This window comes from Anopheles funestus, chromosome 2RL (assembly GCF_943734845.2).
Source record: "Anopheles funestus chromosome 2RL, idAnoFuneDA-416_04, whole genome shotgun sequence".
Lineage (NCBI taxonomy): Eukaryota > Metazoa > Arthropoda > Insecta > Diptera > Culicidae > Anopheles > Anopheles funestus.
This window is the reverse complement of record NC_064598.1, coordinates 44,190,721-44,209,064: the sequence shown is the minus strand read 5'-3', so window position 1 is coordinate 44,209,064 and position 18,344 is coordinate 44,190,721. Positions and strand designations below refer to the sequence as shown.

At 42.1% G+C, this 18,344-nt stretch overlaps 6 protein-coding genes across 6 annotated transcripts; 3 read left to right on the top strand and 3 right to left on the bottom strand.

The window, feature by feature from the left end:
- Window positions 1–51: 51 nt before the first annotated feature.
- Window positions 52–1,315, bottom strand: LOC125764861 (uncharacterized). Its single transcript, XM_049429490.1, has 2 exons — window positions 1,077–1,315; window positions 52–1,013 (listed from the first exon to the last, which is right to left on the bottom strand). Exons 1-2 carry the CDS (start codon window positions 1,190–1,192, stop codon window positions 356–358), a joined length of 774 nt encoding a protein of 257 aa, XP_049285447.1. The 5' UTR covers window positions 1,193–1,315; the 3' UTR covers window positions 52–355.
- A 44-nt stretch (window positions 1,316–1,359) lies between these two features.
- On the top strand, window positions 1,360–2,783 carry LOC125764860 (uncharacterized). Its single transcript, XM_049429489.1, has 4 exons — window positions 1,360–1,635; window positions 1,693–1,828; window positions 1,937–2,213; window positions 2,291–2,783. The coding sequence occupies exons 1-4, from the start codon at window positions 1,454–1,456 to the stop codon at window positions 2,581–2,583; spliced, it is 888 nt and encodes a 295-aa protein (XP_049285446.1). The 5' UTR covers window positions 1,360–1,453; the 3' UTR covers window positions 2,584–2,783.
- Window positions 2,784–3,178: 395 nt separating this feature from the next.
- LOC125764857 (transmembrane protein 192-like) lies at window positions 3,179–4,948 on the bottom strand. Its single transcript, XM_049429486.1, has 5 exons — window positions 4,475–4,948; window positions 4,292–4,410; window positions 3,855–3,987; window positions 3,508–3,787; window positions 3,179–3,438 (listed from the first exon to the last, which is right to left on the bottom strand). The coding sequence occupies exons 1-5, from the start codon at window positions 4,508–4,510 to the stop codon at window positions 3,212–3,214; spliced, it is 795 nt and encodes a 264-aa protein (XP_049285443.1). The 5' UTR covers window positions 4,511–4,948; the 3' UTR covers window positions 3,179–3,211.
- A 139-nt stretch (window positions 4,949–5,087) lies between these two features.
- LOC125764856 (eukaryotic initiation factor 4A-III) lies at window positions 5,088–6,892 on the top strand. The gene is made up of 2 exons (XM_049429485.1): window positions 5,088–5,522; window positions 5,643–6,892. The coding sequence occupies exons 1-2, from the start codon at window positions 5,387–5,389 to the stop codon at window positions 6,707–6,709; spliced, it is 1,203 nt and encodes a 400-aa protein (XP_049285442.1). The 5' UTR covers window positions 5,088–5,386; the 3' UTR covers window positions 6,710–6,892.
- Window positions 6,893–7,196: 304 nt separating this feature from the next.
- LOC125764855 ((E3-independent) E2 ubiquitin-conjugating enzyme UBE2O) lies at window positions 7,197–12,889 on the top strand. Its single transcript, XM_049429484.1, has 5 exons — window positions 7,197–8,134; window positions 8,290–8,543; window positions 8,603–11,448; window positions 11,533–11,754; window positions 11,821–12,889. The coding sequence occupies exons 1-5, from the start codon at window positions 7,655–7,657 to the stop codon at window positions 12,084–12,086; spliced, it is 4,068 nt and encodes a 1,355-aa protein (XP_049285441.1). The 5' UTR covers window positions 7,197–7,654; the 3' UTR covers window positions 12,087–12,889.
- Window positions 12,890–14,992: 2,103 nt separating this feature from the next.
- Window positions 14,993–16,171, bottom strand: LOC125764858 (uncharacterized). Its single transcript, XM_049429487.1, has 2 exons — window positions 15,941–16,171; window positions 14,993–15,712 (listed from the first exon to the last, which is right to left on the bottom strand). The coding sequence occupies exon 2, from the start codon at window positions 15,674–15,676 to the stop codon at window positions 15,341–15,343; it is 336 nt and encodes a 111-aa protein (XP_049285444.1). The 5' UTR covers window positions 15,677–15,712; window positions 15,941–16,171; the 3' UTR covers window positions 14,993–15,340.
- Window positions 16,172–18,344: the final 2,173 nt, after the last annotated feature.

Genomic DNA, 18,344 nt, shown 5'->3' with positions numbered 1-18,344 from the left:
GACTTTGTGGACCCCGTTACAGCCGAATACACAATCAGAAGAAGGTAGCAATTAAATGCAAAGATTATCTCTCGTGAGCAATGTATTTATTTCGTTTATTTAGGGATTCCGGCCCTTTAACGGTTGTGTGATTTGTTTTATCGATTTCTTACCACTAGTGGTAGATTATTATTGTTTCAGGTTAACAATTAAACAAATAAACACAATACTACAGACGAATACGTTTGATCTTTAGGAACCATCTGAATGTGATTCCTCCTACTACTGCTGCAAGTTATTTTAGCCACAGTGCTTACTGCACGCAACAAAAACAAAGGATAATACATTGGACGATGAATCATCCGAACGATCGCGATCAACACTGATCGATGCCAAGTAATTTTGCCTCCCGTTCTAAACTATCGCGTTTCGTACGAAGCGATTTGATCAGGATAGCTTGCCGTTCCAACTGCCACTCGATTGGTTGTTCCGCAAGTTCCGTTTCCGTCATGCGACGATACCGCAGGTCAGTTACCTTTCCATGGCCTTCCGCTTTTCTAATATCGATTAGAATTCTTACAAGTGGCACGTAAAAACATAACAAAACCAACAGCTCCAGAGAACACACCACGATCACAAACACTTGCGGTGTTATGGCTGGATTAAGCGCTCCTCCTGCAGCATTCCGATCGGTGCCGCTGTTAGTACCCGTAGCATCATGGTGCTCATAGGGAAACAAGTACCGCACCTGGTTCTGGACCGTAAGAAGAATTACATTCCATAAGGTTGCTATCTGTAGCGGTGCCTTCCGATACACTGTCAGCGCGCGGTAATGATCAAAGTCCGGCTCGGCAAGTCGAACAAATTCTCGCTTGTTCTGTTCGTGGATCACGTACGTTACCACCCAGTAACTGATGCGTAGATAAATGATGATAAAATAAACTGACGAAGCATCATCGCTAGGGTGTGGCAAGCTGAGTGCAGATGCGATAGTGCCAACAACAACGATCAGGATTGCGAAAAACAGATGCACACTGCAAAAGTAGAGATCAAAAGGATAAGTTAAAAGGGAATAGGAAAAACTGATCACTACCGACCTGAACAAGCAGATAACCAAAACAGGACGAAAGCGTAAACTATGATCAGACAAATTTGGTGGGGAGTAAAGTTTGGAATTATTGGACTGCAAGGGCGACTCCGAGTGTGTTGACATTGTGTTACAAAGTCGGAACGAATGTTTTAACACCGGTAAGTAAAACCACGTGCCAATGATTGACAAACTATTGATTCGGATGCTGGATCGTGTATGGCAAAGAGGGGAAAAAAACGAGAAAGACGAAAGAACTAAAAAATGGAGAAATTATAAACGAATGATAAAATGGTCGTCTTAGTTGTTCTCTCGATGTCAGTTGGTGTGTAGCATCCATTGGAACCGATACAAAAAAATAGAGGCACTCTGTAAAAGTAGAGCAAAATGTCGACGTCGTTTCTAACTCGTGGTTTATCGTCGTTTCTGTTTAAATCGTTTGCTATCGGATCATCTAGCACGGCTGGCCGGAATGCTGCTCCCAATCAATCGCTCTTCCATTCCACCAGCAATACCGAACCAGAAGATTCTATACGCTTTGATAAGCTACAAACCGTACCCAGTGCTTGGTAGGATGGAATGTTTCCGTTTCTCAGCAAATTCTCATCACCGTTACTCATTTGCAGCATCCAATTGTTTGTTACACTTGCACTGACGATCATTTCGGTTATATATACGCTTCAGCAGTGTGATACCACAACGGTATGTTTATATTACTACATGCTGCTTTACCTACGAGGCGTGTATTGGGCGATTATTTACGTACGTAGCCAAAGTAAAAGTTACAAAAATATGCAACTTTAAACAAAGCATTAATGCAAAAAAAAAATCTTATTTGCTGTTTTCTTACGTACCATGAACAACAATTAGTTAATCCATCTCTACACCAAAAGTCGGCACCTTTGTCTGAACCGCTGTGGCCACCATTCCTTCGCTACGAAGGTTCACCGGCACAAAAAATCCTGCCTACAGCTGGTAACGCTATCGAACATGATCCTGCTGGTTGTCCACACGGCATTGGGACATTGCTTCGGGGAAACGTTTATGCAACGTTGTTTCGTGGATGGCTTTTCCTCCGTTGTGTTTGTTGCATCTTTCACCCTTCTAGAGACGGTGATTATTGTACCGGTACAGCTATCCTACATCGGTACGTACGTTTGCCTATTCGTGATAAGATATCTCGTTAACACAATTGCACATTCTTGTCCCCCCGAAAAAAAACAGTTCACGTTCGAGTGTTCAATCTCACACGACCAATGCCGGACGCGCAACAGAACACCAACGATTTAAGCCTACGTATATGCCCCAGCGAAGACTACAGTGTTAACGATAGCTTCAAGAGCATTACGGATCCGAAGGAATTTATCCTGCTCCAATCGGCGATGATAAGCAAGCTGAAGCAGGAGAACAGTCAGCTTCGTAACAAGATTCAGGAGGCAAAAAATTTAGTGGAACTTGTTCCGAACCAATCGCTTAACTACTCTCTGGCAGAGCAATCAATCGTTGGAGGATATTGATAAGACGCTACATTATTTGAATTTGCAGATAGCAAACGGTATTGTTTATGTTTACACAATTAAAATGTACTACCTTCTATGTAGTAGCACGGGAACATCCTTCCTTTCGCACTGGTACTGTTTCGTATACTAAAAATATCGTTATTTAAGAAGGCAGACAACGATATTCGTGAATTAATAAATTTGTCCTTATTAACTGTTGTACGTAAACATAATTTTCATTCATTCTTTTTGCAATAGTTCGTAAGTATTTATTAAACGACTGTTTTTTTTTGTATCACTCATTCCAAGAGGAATTCTTTCTTAAATACAATTGTGGGAAAATTTACTGTATTTCCTCTAATATTGGAAACATTTGAAAACACAAAATCTAACCGAATAGCTTGGAAAAATCAATTTATAATGCTCCTTTCAGCACTCTTCGCTACTCTAAAGCATATTTCCAAAAGAAAGGGTAAATTAATCGATGGTGTAAGTATTTGTATAAAGTGTTTCAGTCCAATGTGGTTTCGTGGTTTCGAATACACCATGAAATGAAAAAGAAACCCATACCTTCTGCTTTTCATTACCCTGTTCTACCTGTTACCTTCTACCTGCTGCCTAGCCGTGGGGGGATACACGTTCCCACTTATCCAGGATACGTGACCGTTCGTACCTGTGCATTCATTTGCATTATCTTTTGATTCAACTTCAAATTATGATCTTTCAAGTACTTGATCAGATCGGCCTGTTTCTCTAGCAGCTCTGCCGTGCTAAGGCCACGTTGGGTAAGCCCCAGTGAACCACCACTGAAGCCTCGGTTATCCTGCAGCGCATCTGGCGGTGAAGCGGTACGATTGAAGCGCCGTACAGTAGCTAAAATAGAGAATTTAAATAGAAACGTTTAAAGCGATATGTCAACACGGGAACACTGTATCCACGTACCGATGTAGCTTCCATTTACGATGCATAGCACAATCGTTTCCAGGCCTGAAAAGGCCGAAATGTATATGATCGGCGATAGCAATCCGACTGCAATGCATTTTTCACCGAATGCGTCACCGTAGTAATGCTGAATAAGCGTTTGGATCGCGAGCAGGAACGTATTCCACAGGGATACAATCTGCAGCGGTATGCCTTTGTGTTGTTCGGTGGCACGGTGAAAATCATGGTAACCGTTCAACCGCAACTTTTCATGATGAGCCCGTACGATGTGATCGAACAGCTGGAATTAAACGTTTCATTTGAATCCCAACAAAACGAACATCGAAGGGTACTCCAATGTTACTTACGTAAGTGACAATCCAAAACGCAGCACGTAAATAAAGCATTATAAAGTACGCCTCGCATCGTCGACTGTCTTCCCATGTTGCCGCTAGAACAATTCCAGTTAAAGAAATACAACTGGACACCAGGAGATGGATGCTAAAACATAACAAGAATGATAATTGTATTAACAATAATTCAATTTAATTGTGCTGCCCCCATAAATTTCTTCTCTTTAGCTTCTCTGGTTATATACCCAGCAAAACCGACGAATTTTACATTTTCCCTTATCAAATTATGTTTATGATTAGGGTATTTTGATTTGTAATCCTCCGAAATCGTTTATGCCGACCTCAATATACATTAACCTACGAATTTAAACTCGCAGTGCGAAAATTTCGATAAGCTTCCGCCGACACAATCGGTATCAGTAACAGAAATAGCACAGAGTAATGTTCCATACCTGAATGCAGGGACTGTACGCAGCGGTCGAAAGCTGTCGTCATCCTCCGTGGCCAGAATGGGATCGAGCATCGTTCTGCTGTCGTCCATTCTCGATGATTCATCAAAGAAGCGTCCACCCTGTAACGAACAAAAATAGGTGAAATAGATGCACACGGGAGTTTACGATTCTAGGAAGCCTTACTGAGTTCGATGTGAAGTTTCGTAGCAGACTGACCATGCTACCCCTACAGCTCCAACGCTAAACCGACGCACTGTTGGTGATTAGACCCACACTCGCATACTTTTTAATCGTTAGCATAGGGGATTGGGAGTCTCGAAAGCAAATAATCTCTATTTCCTATCACTTTACTACACCAAGAACAACCTTATTGTGACAATGAGCAGACACAACTGTGAGTAATAGTATGTTAGGACGCAAGAAAAATGAAAAAAAAAACAACACCACACGATGCACACAAAACTGATAAGCAAATGGAAAGGAAAGACACTACGTTACAGGCGCTGCGAACGAATTGTTCGCAAACGTTGCGTTTGCGAAGTGAATGCTGAAACCGCGGCTAGAACCAAAATAAAACGAATAATTACGCCGCGGTGTACTCCGAACAGCTGAATCTTTTGTGAAAACAAAAGAATTTGGAATGCTTTTTTTGTGCTTTGACAGTATCGAGAATGACTGGTGAGAAGTGAGATCGGAATGAGAATTGTGATTCACAGCAAATTTTGAATTTTGGGACTTTTTTTCGCTTTATGAATTATAGAATTTAAAGCATCGAAATTAAATAGCTTACGTTCTATGCTAGCCATTTCAAACTATGTAAAGATGTTGAAAAAAAAGAAAACAAGATACTTTTGAGGAAAGTCGACTCACGTTGTGAGAAATCGAATGTCGACCCGCTTTGACATCGACCAAACACCGGCTAGCTGTCAAACGAGGAGAAAACGCCAAAACGGAAAAACTTGACATCAAATAACACACGCTCCGCTTTCGCACAATTATTGGTGGGGTAAAAGAAAAAGTTTTCTGACAATTTGTGAACGAATACTTTACCAAACCCATTTCTGAAGCAACTTCTTCGGTGTATAAAATAAAACCATGTCGGGAAGACGGGTGCCAGCGAACGAGGATCTATCGAACGTGGAGTTCGAAACAAGCGAAGATGTCGAGGTATTGCCGACGTTCAACTCAATGGGGCTTCGGGAAGAGCTTCTGCGGGGTATTTACGCGTATGGTAAGTGTTTGCAGCTAGAAAGCGTCCGGAATTTATGGTGACCATCGGATGTTTTTGTTCGGGAAAAAAGAATAATTTTCATCGCCTGAAGTAACAATGCAATATTTTGTTGTTCCGTAGGATTCGAGAAACCTTCCGCAATCCAGCAAAGAAGTATTCAACCGATCGTAAAGGGTCGCGATGTCATCGCACAAGCACAGTCTGGTACGGGCAAAACGGCAACCTTCTCCATATCCATTTTGCAGTCCATGGATACGACGCTGCGAGAAACGCAAGTTCTCTGTTTGTCGCCTACGCGCGAATTGGCAGTTCAGATCCAGAAAGTTATTCTGGCCCTTGGCGATTTCATGAACGTACAGTGTCACGCATGTATCGGAGGTACTAATTTGGGAGAAGACATCCGTAAACTGGACTATGGCCAACACGTGGTCAGTGGCACTCCGGGCCGTGTGTTCGACATGATCAAACGGCGTGTCCTGCGTACGCGTTCCATTAAGATGCTGGTGCTGGATGAAGCGGACGAGATGCTGAACAAAGGTTTCAAGGAACAGATATACGATGTTTACCGATACCTACCGCCAGCCACACAGGTAGTGCTGATTTCTGCAACCCTGCCGCATGAAATTCTCGAAATGACATCCAAATTTATGACCGACCCAATCCGTATTCTGGTCAAGCGTGATGAACTGACGCTAGAAGGCATCAAGCAGTTCTTCGTGGCTGTCGAGCGCGAAGAATGGAAGTTCGATACACTCTGCGATCTTTACGATACGCTTACCATCACGCAGGCAGTCATTTTCTGCAATACCAGACGCAAGGTGGACTGGCTGACGGAGAAGATGCGTGAGGCCAACTTCACCGTCAGTTCAATGCACGGTGACATGCCGCAGAAGGAGCGAGACGAAATCATGAAGGAGTTTCGATCAGGCCAGAGCCGTGTACTGATCACAACCGACGTTTGGGCGCGCGGTATCGACGTGCAGCAGGTGTCATTGGTCATTAACTACGATTTGCCGAACAACCGTGAGCTGTATATTCACCGCATCGGTCGATCTGGTCGTTTCGGTCGTAAGGGTGTCGCTATCAACTTCGTCAAATCGGATGATATCAGAATCTTGCGAGACATCGAACAGTACTACTCCACACAGATCGATGAAATGCCTATGAATGTGGCAGATCTTATTTAAGTATGTTTGTTGCATGAACATAAGCAATGCAGAAATCTAACAGATTTGTACTATTCATCCGGTTTGCACAAGTTTGCGGTGCAGCACTTAGAAAACGTAATCTTTTAATCATGTAATCATACATCCTCTATGTTCTGAAATTTAACAATGGACTCAAAATAAATAGAATCATCTACCATCTAATTTGTGTCTGTTTTTGTACTTGTATTAATCACCAATCATTACTTCTATATTAACAACATTTTGTTTTTTTACAACTTCATGTATAGCCGTAGTTTTGTATCATTGGAAAGCGTTTGAAGATTAAAAAACGGAAAATCAGCTTCATTCATGAAGTTATGCAGTGGAAGTCAACCACACCTTTGTTTTTATCATTTAAATTCTCATTAACTATGTCTTAATATTTTCTATCTTAATATTCTTAAATGATTTAAAACAAACCCGCAACGATCTTGTTAAACAAACGATGTAATACATTGGTTTACAATTCCTCTTCGCATTTCTACCGTATCTTGTAAAAGTTCACTGCCACTGGCTCAGCAATCCTTTTTGTCTGCTGTCAATGTTTTGCTACCACAATTTTTCACAGGAAAAAAAGTGTTTGACGTTTTGAGTGCAGAGGATATTTTCGTCTTCATTGCTTCTGAAACTGGAGAAGTAGTATGCCGTGGAACACGCGTCAGAATCATTAAAATTGCGCCCTTTTTGTGGAAATTGTTCTACGGTAATTAGTGTTTTTAAATTGTTAAAAGTTCTACATCAAAATTTGCGTGTTGAAATACTGTCAAGCCTTGCAAATTCCGAGCAAAGCTGCAACGTTACTGATCGTAAACAAAAGAGATATTACCCTTCCGTACGCACTGGTGCAGTGTAGTGCATTTTTTAGGACGTTCACGGTCCGTAGCAGAACATCCACCATCGAAACGTAGCAGACAGTGTTTCACAATGGAGAAGGTGAAAAGTGTAGAACGGGCAGCCATCATAAAAAATCGCCCAAGCAACGAACAGAAAGCGGTCGCCGCTAACGGTAGCCCTGGTTTGAACAGCGATGGAACACAAGCGGTTCGAATGCGACCATCCCAGCTTTACCATCCACACAGTCAGCAGACGTTGGGGATGAGTCCACTTTCGTCTGATCGGAAACCCCATACAGTACAACACCAACAGGATCGCGTAGAAAATGAAAAAGTCCCCGAGGACGCAAAGAATAGCGACAGTGATGATGAGGAGCTGGAAAATCAATACTTCTACGAGGATGAAATTTTTTGTCTCACCCCCAAAAATGGTCACGTCAAGTTTGGCCTGGTGCTCGACAACTACGACGAAAGCGAAGAAGAAACGGCGGAGGAAGATGCACCAAAGCGGGGTGAAATTCGTGCCTGTTGGTATCCGGATGGTCACGAAGAAATCATCAAACAGCGAAAGGTGAGCAGGCTGAAAATATCGTATCGAGTTGGGCTTTTACTTTTACCCATTCGGGTGGTGTCCGTTAACTTTGTTGTGGATTATGTAATTTTCCTTTCTAATGGTTACTTGCTTTCGTGCCATTGTTTGCGATGCACCTTTCGTGGTACTTGTAGGTAGGGCTGGCAGACAGGACACTAATGCCGGGTGATGTCGTGCGTCGAATGGTACCGGGAAGAGACACGCAGCGGGGCTACTGTCACGAGATAACAGTTAGAGCAGATCTACGCATCATCGGTACAAAGCACGTCATCCGAAACGTGTCGTCTGATCGACTCAGGCCACTGCTATCCCTGCCTAAAGATAGTGCCGTTTGTCTAGACTCATGGGTGGGCAGCACAAAGCAAATCAACGAAAAGTTAATCATGAAGTAAGTACATCCTTTTTCTGTTGCGAGGAAACCCATAATCGCCGAGCTTTGCTTTTCAGATCGTCCTGTGGTTCGCTGGTAGAAATATGTCCCGCCAGCGAGATAGGCATGTTTCGCGATCATAATATGCGCTTCCGGCGAGGATTTTTTGCTGAGCCACTGTTTTATCCAGGCCAGCAGCTGGTGGGTCATATGAGCGAGCTAGCTAACGCCAAGTGGCTCACCACATCGAACGAGATGAAACTTTCACGCAAGAACTATACGCTGGAACGAAAATTCACTGTGCAATCGGTGGAGCTGCAAGGCGTTTCAGTCCATTGGCAGTGTAAGGTTTCGAGCGAAGATCTGGATCAGATGATATCCGAAGAAGGAAGTTTGCAACAACCACCGGAATACATCAGTGGGGAAGATTTAAAACGGCTGAAGAAATTGAATCTCTTCGAATCATGCATGCTGCAGATAAACGATAAAAATTATCTAAAAATAGAAGAGTCAGATACTGTCTGCTCCAAGCAGGCTTGGCGGAAGGATATGAGCAGCAAATATCGGGAGAAATTATTGCAAGAAAGCAAAGCAAAAGTAAAGGAACTCAAAGTATCAACCGGCGAAGAGGAAAACAACACGAAATCAACTAAATCGAGCAGTGTTGATTCGAAGTTAACGGTTCGCAGCGTTACAAAAGCGAATGGTCAGAGTCACGGTTCGTCAACGAAACTCGTGAATGAAGACAGTGACGAAGGGTGGGAAACGGATGAGGAACAATCGGACGGTGCGGGATCGTCTTGTTCAGTTACATCTAAAGCTAGCCCGAGAAAATCTCCCTTGCTGGCAAAACGTGTCTGTAAGCTGAAACGTCGCCAGTTGGCTGCCGAATACAGTGGTGATCGATGTCCAGCAGCCGGGGATGAAGTGGTCACTGAAGCGCTGGTTGTGTACAGTACGGCAACGGTCGTTTGGCAGGACGGGACCATCGAACCGAACATTCCATCAACGGAACTTCGTCCAATACACCATCTGGACGATCACGAATTTTTTCCAGGAGACTTCGTGCTGGCGGGCAATACTGATCCGTCGAAAAATCCATTGTTCCGAGACTACGGTGTCATACAGGATGTAGATCATCATGGAAGAACGGCACGTGTAAAGTGGTTCAGTACGTATACGTGCACTTCGGAACCGCAGCCAACGTACAGCGGTGAGTCGGAAGTCAGTGTGTACGATTTGAAGGATCATCCCGATTTTCAGTATCGGCCCGGCACAATCGTTATTCGTGTCGCTAACATTACCGGCGAGGATGGTAAATCCACTGCCGGTCAGGTTTTGGACAATTATCCCAACGGGATGGTGAAGGTATGGTGGGTGGATGGATTCGTCAGCATGTGTTGGCCGCAGGATATTTTCGAGGTTGGACAATACGATTCGGAGAACAATTTTTGGGGCAGCGTCGGTGAATCGGATGCTGATTCTTGGGAAACGGAAGCAGAGTCATGCCACTTTGGTGATGCTGATACGGGTTCGCCATCGGTAATGCTGAAACCGCAGCTGACAGCCAATCTAGAGCGGGCTCGCGTAGCAATTGCGCGGCTCGAGGAACTGTTCAACATAAATCCTCATCTACAAAACCAAGAAATAATGAAAAAGCTAATGCTGGTATACAAAAAGTGCCGTTTCCTTGATCGACTGATGAATACGAGCTTCTTCCATGAGCGCCATTTCATGGGGCTAGTAGAACGGGTACGGAAGTCAAACAATCAGACCACGGCCGAACGTATGCAGGATCAGAGGAATCGTTTGTTTAATCAGAGCGCATCCGGTTCCAAAACGACTACACCGACAGCCAACACACCGGAGGCTGTAAAAACTTATTCGCTGAAGAGGACTCTCTTCAGTCCGGGCACACCAAACAGTCCGTCAGTAAGCAGTCCCTCCGAAAAGCTGGAAGAAAACGATAATGCCTACTATAACGTTGGCATCGCCAACATGGAACTAGATTACGTGAACAATCTGTGTATGAAAATGAACGAAAACGCCGAAACGGATCTGAACAATACAAGTTCCGTGTTTGATCTAGCCGAAGGCGGTTCGGAATCCGACAAACCAGACCAAGAAGATAAAGAAACGGGAGAACAGTTATCCCGGGAGTGTGTCTCGGCACGGTTATGCTCGCTTCTTAAAAGTCAGCTCATAAAAGTGCTAGAAGAGATTAACGAACGGTACGGGATGGAGGATCCTTTCAAAGAGATCATTTCGGTCGTAGAGCTCAAGACACCGACGCTTGCCTCGATGCCACCCTCCTGGACACCGTCTCCGGCTGGTACGCCTGAAGTCCCCGGCAGCATTGCAGATCCCATAGGAGCGAGCACACCAGCCGGTGCTGCCACCGCTATGGTACCATCTTCACCGTCAGCCATGGTATCGGAAAGCTTCCAGATAATCGAATCGGCACCAACTTCACACAAGTTCCATTTAACAATTTTCCAAACCAGCAACGCACAAAGCTTCTACAAAGCTGTACAGCGGGAGCACTGGTTGTTGCGAACGGCTTTACCACCCGGGGTGTGGGTTAGGACGTTTGAAGATAGACTGGATTTGCTGAGCGTTATGATCGAAGGTCCCAAGAAAACGCCATACGAGGATGGTTTGTTTTTGTTCGACATTCAGCTTGGAATGGATTATCCGCGTGCTCCACCATTGTGCCATTATATAAGCTACTGCTCCGATCGATTGAATCCAAACCTGTACGAAGACGGCAAGGTGTGCGTTTCATTGTTGGGAACGTGGTCGGGCAAAGGTACGGAGGTGTGGGGACCGTCTAGTACGCTGCTGCAGGTGATCGTATCCATACAGGGATTAATTTTGGTTGCAGAACCATACTTTAACGAAGCAGGCTATGAAAAGCTTCGAGGTGAGTGAAAGCTTATTCTCAAATAAGTATTTATGTAACTCCATTTGATAATTAATGTTTATTTCGTTTTTATATCACATGCAGGTTCGCAGCAGGGTAAGGAGAACTCGCGAATGTACAACGAAATGGTACTACTGAAGCTTGTACAATCAATGAGCAAGTTGATGTCCAATCCACCGGAAGTGTTCCGAGATCAAATTTTGACCCACTTCCATGCGTGTGGTCAGCGCATGTATCATCGACTTAAAACATGGATGGAACTATCCAACGCTTACAACCGTCGGATAAGTGTTGCGCAACAAAATGGTAATTATTTCAAAATATTTTACCCGGTGCATCGGAGTGTTAATTGTTTTATTATTTTTTTTGTAGAAAACGAACCAGACGTGTCTCATGATTCGGATGGTTCGCAGTCGAAAGGTGCTGCTTCGCCTGTTACCAGCCAGGAAGATACTACTACTAATAAGGATGATTTACTGTCTGAAAACAGCGATCCTACGGTACCGCGACCAGAATTTCCACTCATTCCAGCAAGCCGTGGCTTTTGTCTGACGCTAACCGGTCTTTTGGAATCGTTCCAAAAGCAGCTGCAACAGTTATCACCTTTACCGGCGGCACCACTATCGGGAGGTAAATAACAACCGAAATCGGGAAGAAGTATGTATTGTTGCTATTGCCGATATTCTTCGGTAGGTTGTGTTGTTGCGGTGCCTCTAGTTCATACTGCGAACGCAGCATAACACACTTATATATTCTGCGAAACGGAACACAGGCACTAAAGAGATAGCTTTACTAATTACAACGTTGCATAAATGAGTACGCACCCAAGTCTATTTTATTGTGTAAAACATCTTAAATGGTGTGAAATAGTCCTAAAAAGTGTTGGCACGAACATTTTACAACGGCACGGTTTTGTTACTTAAGAATGTATTCGTTTTACAGATACATACTATTTCATCATACGCCACCAATTTGTGTTCGTTGCCAAACACTTCATTATGCCGTTGTCATAGGATTATTTGTATTTATATGTTTGTTTGATTTTGCAGAAACGTTTAGTTCCATGCTCGCACATATCACGGGTCATATTCCTTAGCTTAATGTTATTTAATGATATTGTTTTATACACATAAACTCATAAGCTCTTAATTATTAATATTTTGTCGCAGTTGTCCTGGCTTTATTGTTTGTTTATTGTGCTAAAATATGTTGTGCAGCTCAGCATTACCAATGAACTGCTACATCTATGGCGCGAACTGTTACAGAAGTAATCGATTCTTTTTGTTCCAGCACATGGAAGAAAATTGAAGAGAAAACAAAACTAAACATTCCCTTAAAAACGAGCTGCAACGGATAGCTATTGCAAAATAGACATACTGTTTTGTAAATAGCACTGTTGATGATGAATGAAGAGGAAGTATAAACCCGAAATCTCATAAAATGCTGTGCCTATAATTAAATCAATTACAACTTTACATTCACTGTACGAATGCAAAATGCTAATGCTCACACAAGAAGGAAAAGACGTTCCATTGCGTTGATGCGTAAATTGATCTGAATTTTAATCCTAGTGAAGGGAAAAAGTCACTAAAACTGAAACGAAATCAAAACCAAATGCTCCTAAAATTAGCATTATTATTAGCAAAGAACAATAACTTAGATACTAGAAGAAGAAAAAAAATAATGTTGCAATGCACAACTCGCAAATGAATGGTAGGATTGTTAATATTATACTTACCAACATTTAAACTATATTCCTTTGCGCGCATGAGAGAACAGCTGCAGGAAACATAAATAAAAAATAAAAATTGCAAAAAGCATGTGAACATTAAACCATAAATTAGTCTTCTGTAAAACAACTACAGCCTAAAGCTGGATTCTAGCTTAATACATGACCAACATATGCATTTGCATGCGGGAACTATGTATGAAGTTCATCAAGTTCCTTTCGATCAGCTAACACCTAGTAGAATTGGTATGGTAAAATTCCAACCCTCTTCTACTGAATACACAATAAAAAAATACCTATGCGGCCAGCACACAAAATATGAACGCACATCAAAGAAGATATAGTACGCTGCAGTGAAAAATCTTTTAAAAACCACAATCCGAGCCCTTTTAACGGACTAGCCGTAAAGCCTAGTTAGCGCCTTTGGGAACGTCACAGCGATCGCGGTATACGCTAGTTGGAAGTTAAAACGATGTTAGCACAGAACGAAGCGTGCATTATTGATAAGCAAAGCATCTTTTAAATTAAATTTGGCAGTTTCGGAAGGTGTACCGATGTTCCGATGCCAGCTACTTGCTTCAGAGGGTTAAGGTAGCTTGATCACTCTGCCAAATTAAATTGGTAAAAAAATTGCGCAACAAAGCAAAATAAAAAAAAAAGACTGTGTATCACGAAGAGTCCGGCCTGTAGGCGTAGGAGGAATGTAGGAAAGATTTTGAAAGGGGAAGTCACACCGTGGAAAAGTATTTTTGTTCATCGATATCAGAGGGCTTATCCGAATAATGCGCGTGTACCTTATCATTAACCCGCTACCTACTGTTACGTAATATATGCAGCCTGGAAAGGTTGCCTAATGTATGTATCCTGTAATTTCATTAATCAAACGCCCCGTTTGTATATAACTATTAATTTTCTCTTCGTGAACCACTTTGTTTGTTTACCAACTTTCCCCACCCCAGTTAAAATCTTTTTGTTTCAAATGTGTTTGTATATGCAGTGGATTCAAATCTATTTACATGAATGTATCTATTTAAAACAGCTTTTGTTGCATTCAGATCTGCTAGGAATGTTGGGATGAAGATGGAAAAGTGAGAACTTGTACGTGCAAACTGATAGTAAAGCAAAACAGAGTGTTTGAAAGAAAGGTAACAAATGTAAGCGTAACGAATTAGTGCTGAAGGAATGATTTGTCGGACGCGTTTGTCGAAATTCTTGCAAACCCAAAAACGCATAACGTAATAAAATGGAAAATGAAGCAAAACATAAAGTGTTTTAGTTTTTAGTGAAATTGTGATTTGTTGAAGGTTATAAAAATTGACCCAGAAGTGGAAATGCTATTTTCTTTGACGAGCTCCTATAAGTGGTTGTATTTCTTTAACCTTCCAAAGACTTTCATAAATTTTAACGGCATTCAAATTGGCAATATTTGTCGACTAATTTTTTAAATATTCATAATCTATTTTTTGTAGAGTTAAGTAAAGTTTGGTTTAATTTTAGCATAGCTTTAAAAAAGTAACACACAGTAAACCTTATTTAATTGACCAGTTATGGTATCATGCAAATCATATTCGCCCCCTTTACATTGAATATGCTTTTTTCAGCCGATGAGCAATTGGATTAATTCAACTACGAGCTCTGCTGACAATGAGATTCAAGAGTTCGTTTGTTATGATCGTTAGACGCGGCGGGAAATAAAAAAAACCTAGCCGTCAAGAAGAAGTTAACTAACCGGAAATGGTCGGAGTAAGGAAAAAGCATACGAAACCACTAGAGTAAAAGAAAAGGAGTAAAACAAACCAGTGCACAAAAGGTTGATTCTGTTTTCAAGCATCATTTAATAATCCGTTAGTACATACTGGATGGTGTGTTTGTACAACATGTGACTGCAAATGTTGCAGCAGTGATGTAGGATGGACTTACAATAAATAAACCGGCAGGATGGTGAACCGGGGCGGTGCAAAACAGAAAAAACAATACCGATAATACGCATCCCGTCCGGGAAGATGCGCAAGATGTTACATTTTGGGGTGTTTTGTGTGCGCGCGTGTGTGTGTGTGAATGTTGTAATAAATTAACTGAGCCCACCATGGGTGTTCGGTACGGTGTTGATATATGTAGGTGTCGGTGCCCGTAGATTGGTGTGCAGGTACTCGCTGTATCGCTTTACTTCTTGAGCGAAGCAATGAACGGTTCCAGCAGGAAGATCAGCTCAACCTGTCCCTCCACATCCAGCTTGTCCTGGGCGAGGGCTTCCTTCGCCGGCATAGCGCCAGTGCCGAGGGCGAACATGATGTCATCCTCCATGGTAAGGGTGGCCTCCGCCGCACCGTCCGACTCAGTCAGCTTGACAGCCTTCAGATCCAGCACCCAGGTCTTAACCACCTTGCCGTTCTGCTGGATGCGGAACTTGTAGATTTGTTGCACCTGACGGTTGTTCGGATCGATGGTCTCCAGACGCTTAGCAATACGCTCGAACACGGCATCTGACTTGAGGGCCATTGTGATGTTGTTGGTGGGTTTGTTGGCTGCGGTTAGCTTTAAAGAATCACATATCATTTGCACATCAGTAACTAGTTGCAATACAACAAAAAACCCGCTCTGCTATGCAGCACTTCGTTCTCATATGTCACTAAAACAATATGCAGCACGTAAGCACAGACAAATGGTTCTGCCGGAAAGTCACTTTACCACAGTTACAATGGAACGAATGCGCTGTACGCAGGGAGTGAAACAATTGCCCACCGGAGCACACGCTTTACTTACCGTTAACTGACGGACACTGGGCGGTGGACAGTACCAAACTGATGAACATGCCGCTGATGAACGTTCCTATTTAAACACAACCCATTGCAACGTGGACGAATGCTGTGTGTAGGTAGGCCGAGATAGTAGCACACAGCTTATGATACGAAAAGCATCAGCGCAAGGATGAGGGGTGGTTCGTTATGCTTGTGGAGAAATGTTCGTTATCAACAAAGGGAACCACGAAGAGGATCTGCACCGATCCGACCAACCGGGGAGCGAAGGCTTAATTCGATAGATTAGACTACACAATGGGCGATACCGTGTTCGGCGTTCGGGAGGTGCGTCGGGTGTGGAAGAAGTGCCGGTCAACACCAGACCAGACCACGGGTAGCTTGGATAATGTGCGTCAGTGTGCGAAATATGACGATACATTCTCCGATGATCTTCGACCTTTTGCGGGAAGTTGCTTTTGAATGTATGCGTGTGTGATGTATGGGCGGGTTACTTAGTAACCGGGGTCGGTTATTCGTTTGGTGAAGAGACTAAGAGAATTACACTTAGGAAAAGAATCAAGCGGGCGTTCGTTCGATAGTTTACTAAAATTGTCCATAAGTTCTTGTGTTTATTTGGTTGGTTACAAACTCCTGCGGGTCTTGGGACTAATGATCTAATGAGAAACCAATTTACTTTTTGATCTGAATTACTCATACATTAATAGCCACCAATCCGGTCAAGATTTGAACTCAGACCGCTGTGTGTATAATAAAGAAACTTAAAATTTATTTATTATTACTTTAGTAACAGAATTGTAATACTCAGGTAATGTTCTGAAATACAATATCCGATCAAAAGCAGGATGAAACTGTCGCACCACTAGTTTGACGCCATTGTTAGGAAAGTTTGATTTACAAAATATTTTATGAAATATTATTTTAATAATTTATTTTTACTAAACCTAATGCATATGAACAATGCTCCAGTTAACATACTCTTCATTTTGCAGTTCATAAAGTATTGTTCTTATTTAATGATTGTTTTTGTCTCTTCCATGCACTGATTAGCCACCAAGATACTAGTATGGTGCTACATAAGTGAAGAAACATTTTTCTAAAAAACAGCCGCCATAAAATTTCGCTGATTCAGACTAAGGTGTGGAACCATAAATCAAAATCAAACGTCTGCCGAAACATGATAACAAACTAATGTGCAGAAAGTGTACTTTCAGAAATCCGGTTAGTGATATAAATGTACTAGACCGTTTAACTGGATTTTGCTTTCTTTTTTAAATGATTATGTTTTTTTTTTACAACTATACGTGTAACGTATTAATGTGTTTTTAAATATGTTTCTTTTTGTATCTGATTTTATCATTTCAAATTGGAGATCAAATATTATTTCGTTTGAAGGAACATTAATACATTGATGTGTTAATCCTAAGCAACTGGTTTTACTTTAACCCACCACGATAAGATAAGTTTAAAATATAAGAAACAAAACTTGATTCCTTTGCCAAATAAGTCCGCCTAATCATCCCCCTAGCCGGTACGTTGAAATTAATTATCTTTTCAATCGTATCGTTACTGATTTGGCATGTTACAAACATTACCTTTGGTTGCATTTACTTATCACGCCTGAGTGTAACTGCATCGCCCCAACGTACTCCACACAATCATATGTGGAAGAAACCGAATATTACTAAGATTGCAGCACTCGTTCGATACGAGACAAAAAAAACAGATACGAGCTCAATCGGCAGGAGTTTATCAGCATTGCACTAAGCGTAAGGTGTTGAATTTAGGGGGTTCACAGATAATCATATCTGTACGTTGGGTCCAGTTTTCGGGTTTGCCGTTTATTTAATAACACGACCCATACAGGCTTCCCCCAAGCCGGGGGGGATTAGTGGATGGATGGATGGAATCGTACTTTGATCAACACTTTATTTATTCCAATGTTGGTAAAACGCCTCCGACGTTAAACACATGAGACTCGTGGTTAATGACTAATAAATCTTCAAAGAGTTCAGCCACTTTACATGACATGAAAACTAGTATACTGTAATCAATATACTGAAGATTATCATCCTTCAAAATTAATGATTGAAATGAAGCGTTAAAGGTTGAAAGGTGAGATGCGGCAGAAACCTGGTCCAAATCAATTTGTTCTTGAACGTTCGATTCTAGCTGCATCAATAACCGCGGGAAATTATCTAAAACACTACAGGTAGAAGCTGTTAAACCATAAATCTATCACCAATGGTAAATTACGGAAAGATTAGTTTAATTATGATATCGATCTTTGATTGCACCTATCGTATGCTTATTTGGTAAATGCGTTATCATCATCGATTGATTGATTAGTTTAAGTCTTATTTACTGCCGTACGAGGACTATTTACCAAAAAGATGCTCACTCACGTATTA

Coding starts and splice junctions, on each gene's coding strand:
- LOC125764861 (XM_049429490.1), bottom strand. CDS start 1,192: ATGTCAACACACTCGGAGTCGCCCTTGCAGTCCAATAATTCCAAACTT. Junction 1,014..1,076: donor TTGGTTATCTGCTTGTTCAG/GTCGGTAGTGAT, acceptor CTACTTTTGCAG/TGTGCATCTGTTTTTCGCAA.
- LOC125764860 (XM_049429489.1), top strand. CDS start 1,454: ATGTCGACGTCGTTTCTAACTCGTGGTTTATCGTCGTTTCTGTTTAAA. Junction 1,636..1,692: donor CAAACCGTACCCAGTGCTTG/GTAGGATGGAAT, acceptor ACTCATTTGCAG/CATCCAATTGTTTGTTACAC. Junction 2,214..2,290: donor GGTACAGCTATCCTACATCG/GTACGTACGTTT, acceptor GAAAAAAAACAG/TTCACGTTCGAGTGTTCAAT.
- LOC125764857 (XM_049429486.1), bottom strand. CDS start 4,510: ATGGTCAGTCTGCTACGAAACTTCACATCGAACTCA. Junction 3,988..4,291: donor CGTACAGTCCCTGCATTCAG/GTATGGAACATT, acceptor GTTATGTTTTAG/CATCCATCTCCTGGTGTCCA. Junction 3,788..3,854: donor CGTTTTGGATTGTCACTTAC/GTAAGTAACATT, acceptor GTTTAATTCCAG/CTGTTCGATCACATCGTACG.
- LOC125764856 (XM_049429485.1), top strand. CDS start 5,387: ATGTCGGGAAGACGGGTGCCAGCGAACGAGGATCTATCGAACGTGGAG. Junction 5,523..5,642: donor GCGGGGTATTTACGCGTATG/GTAAGTGTTTGC, acceptor GTTGTTCCGTAG/GATTCGAGAAACCTTCCGCA.
- LOC125764855 (XM_049429484.1), top strand. CDS start 7,655: ATGGAGAAGGTGAAAAGTGTAGAACGGGCAGCCATCATAAAAAATCGC. Junction 8,135..8,289: donor AAATCATCAAACAGCGAAAG/GTGAGCAGGCTG, acceptor TGGTACTTGTAG/GTAGGGCTGGCAGACAGGAC. Junction 11,449..11,532: donor AGGCTATGAAAAGCTTCGAG/GTGAGTGAAAGC, acceptor TATCACATGCAG/GTTCGCAGCAGGGTAAGGAG.
- LOC125764858 (XM_049429487.1), bottom strand. CDS start 15,676: ATGGCCCTCAAGTCAGATGCCGTGTTCGAGCGTATTGCTAAGCGTCTG.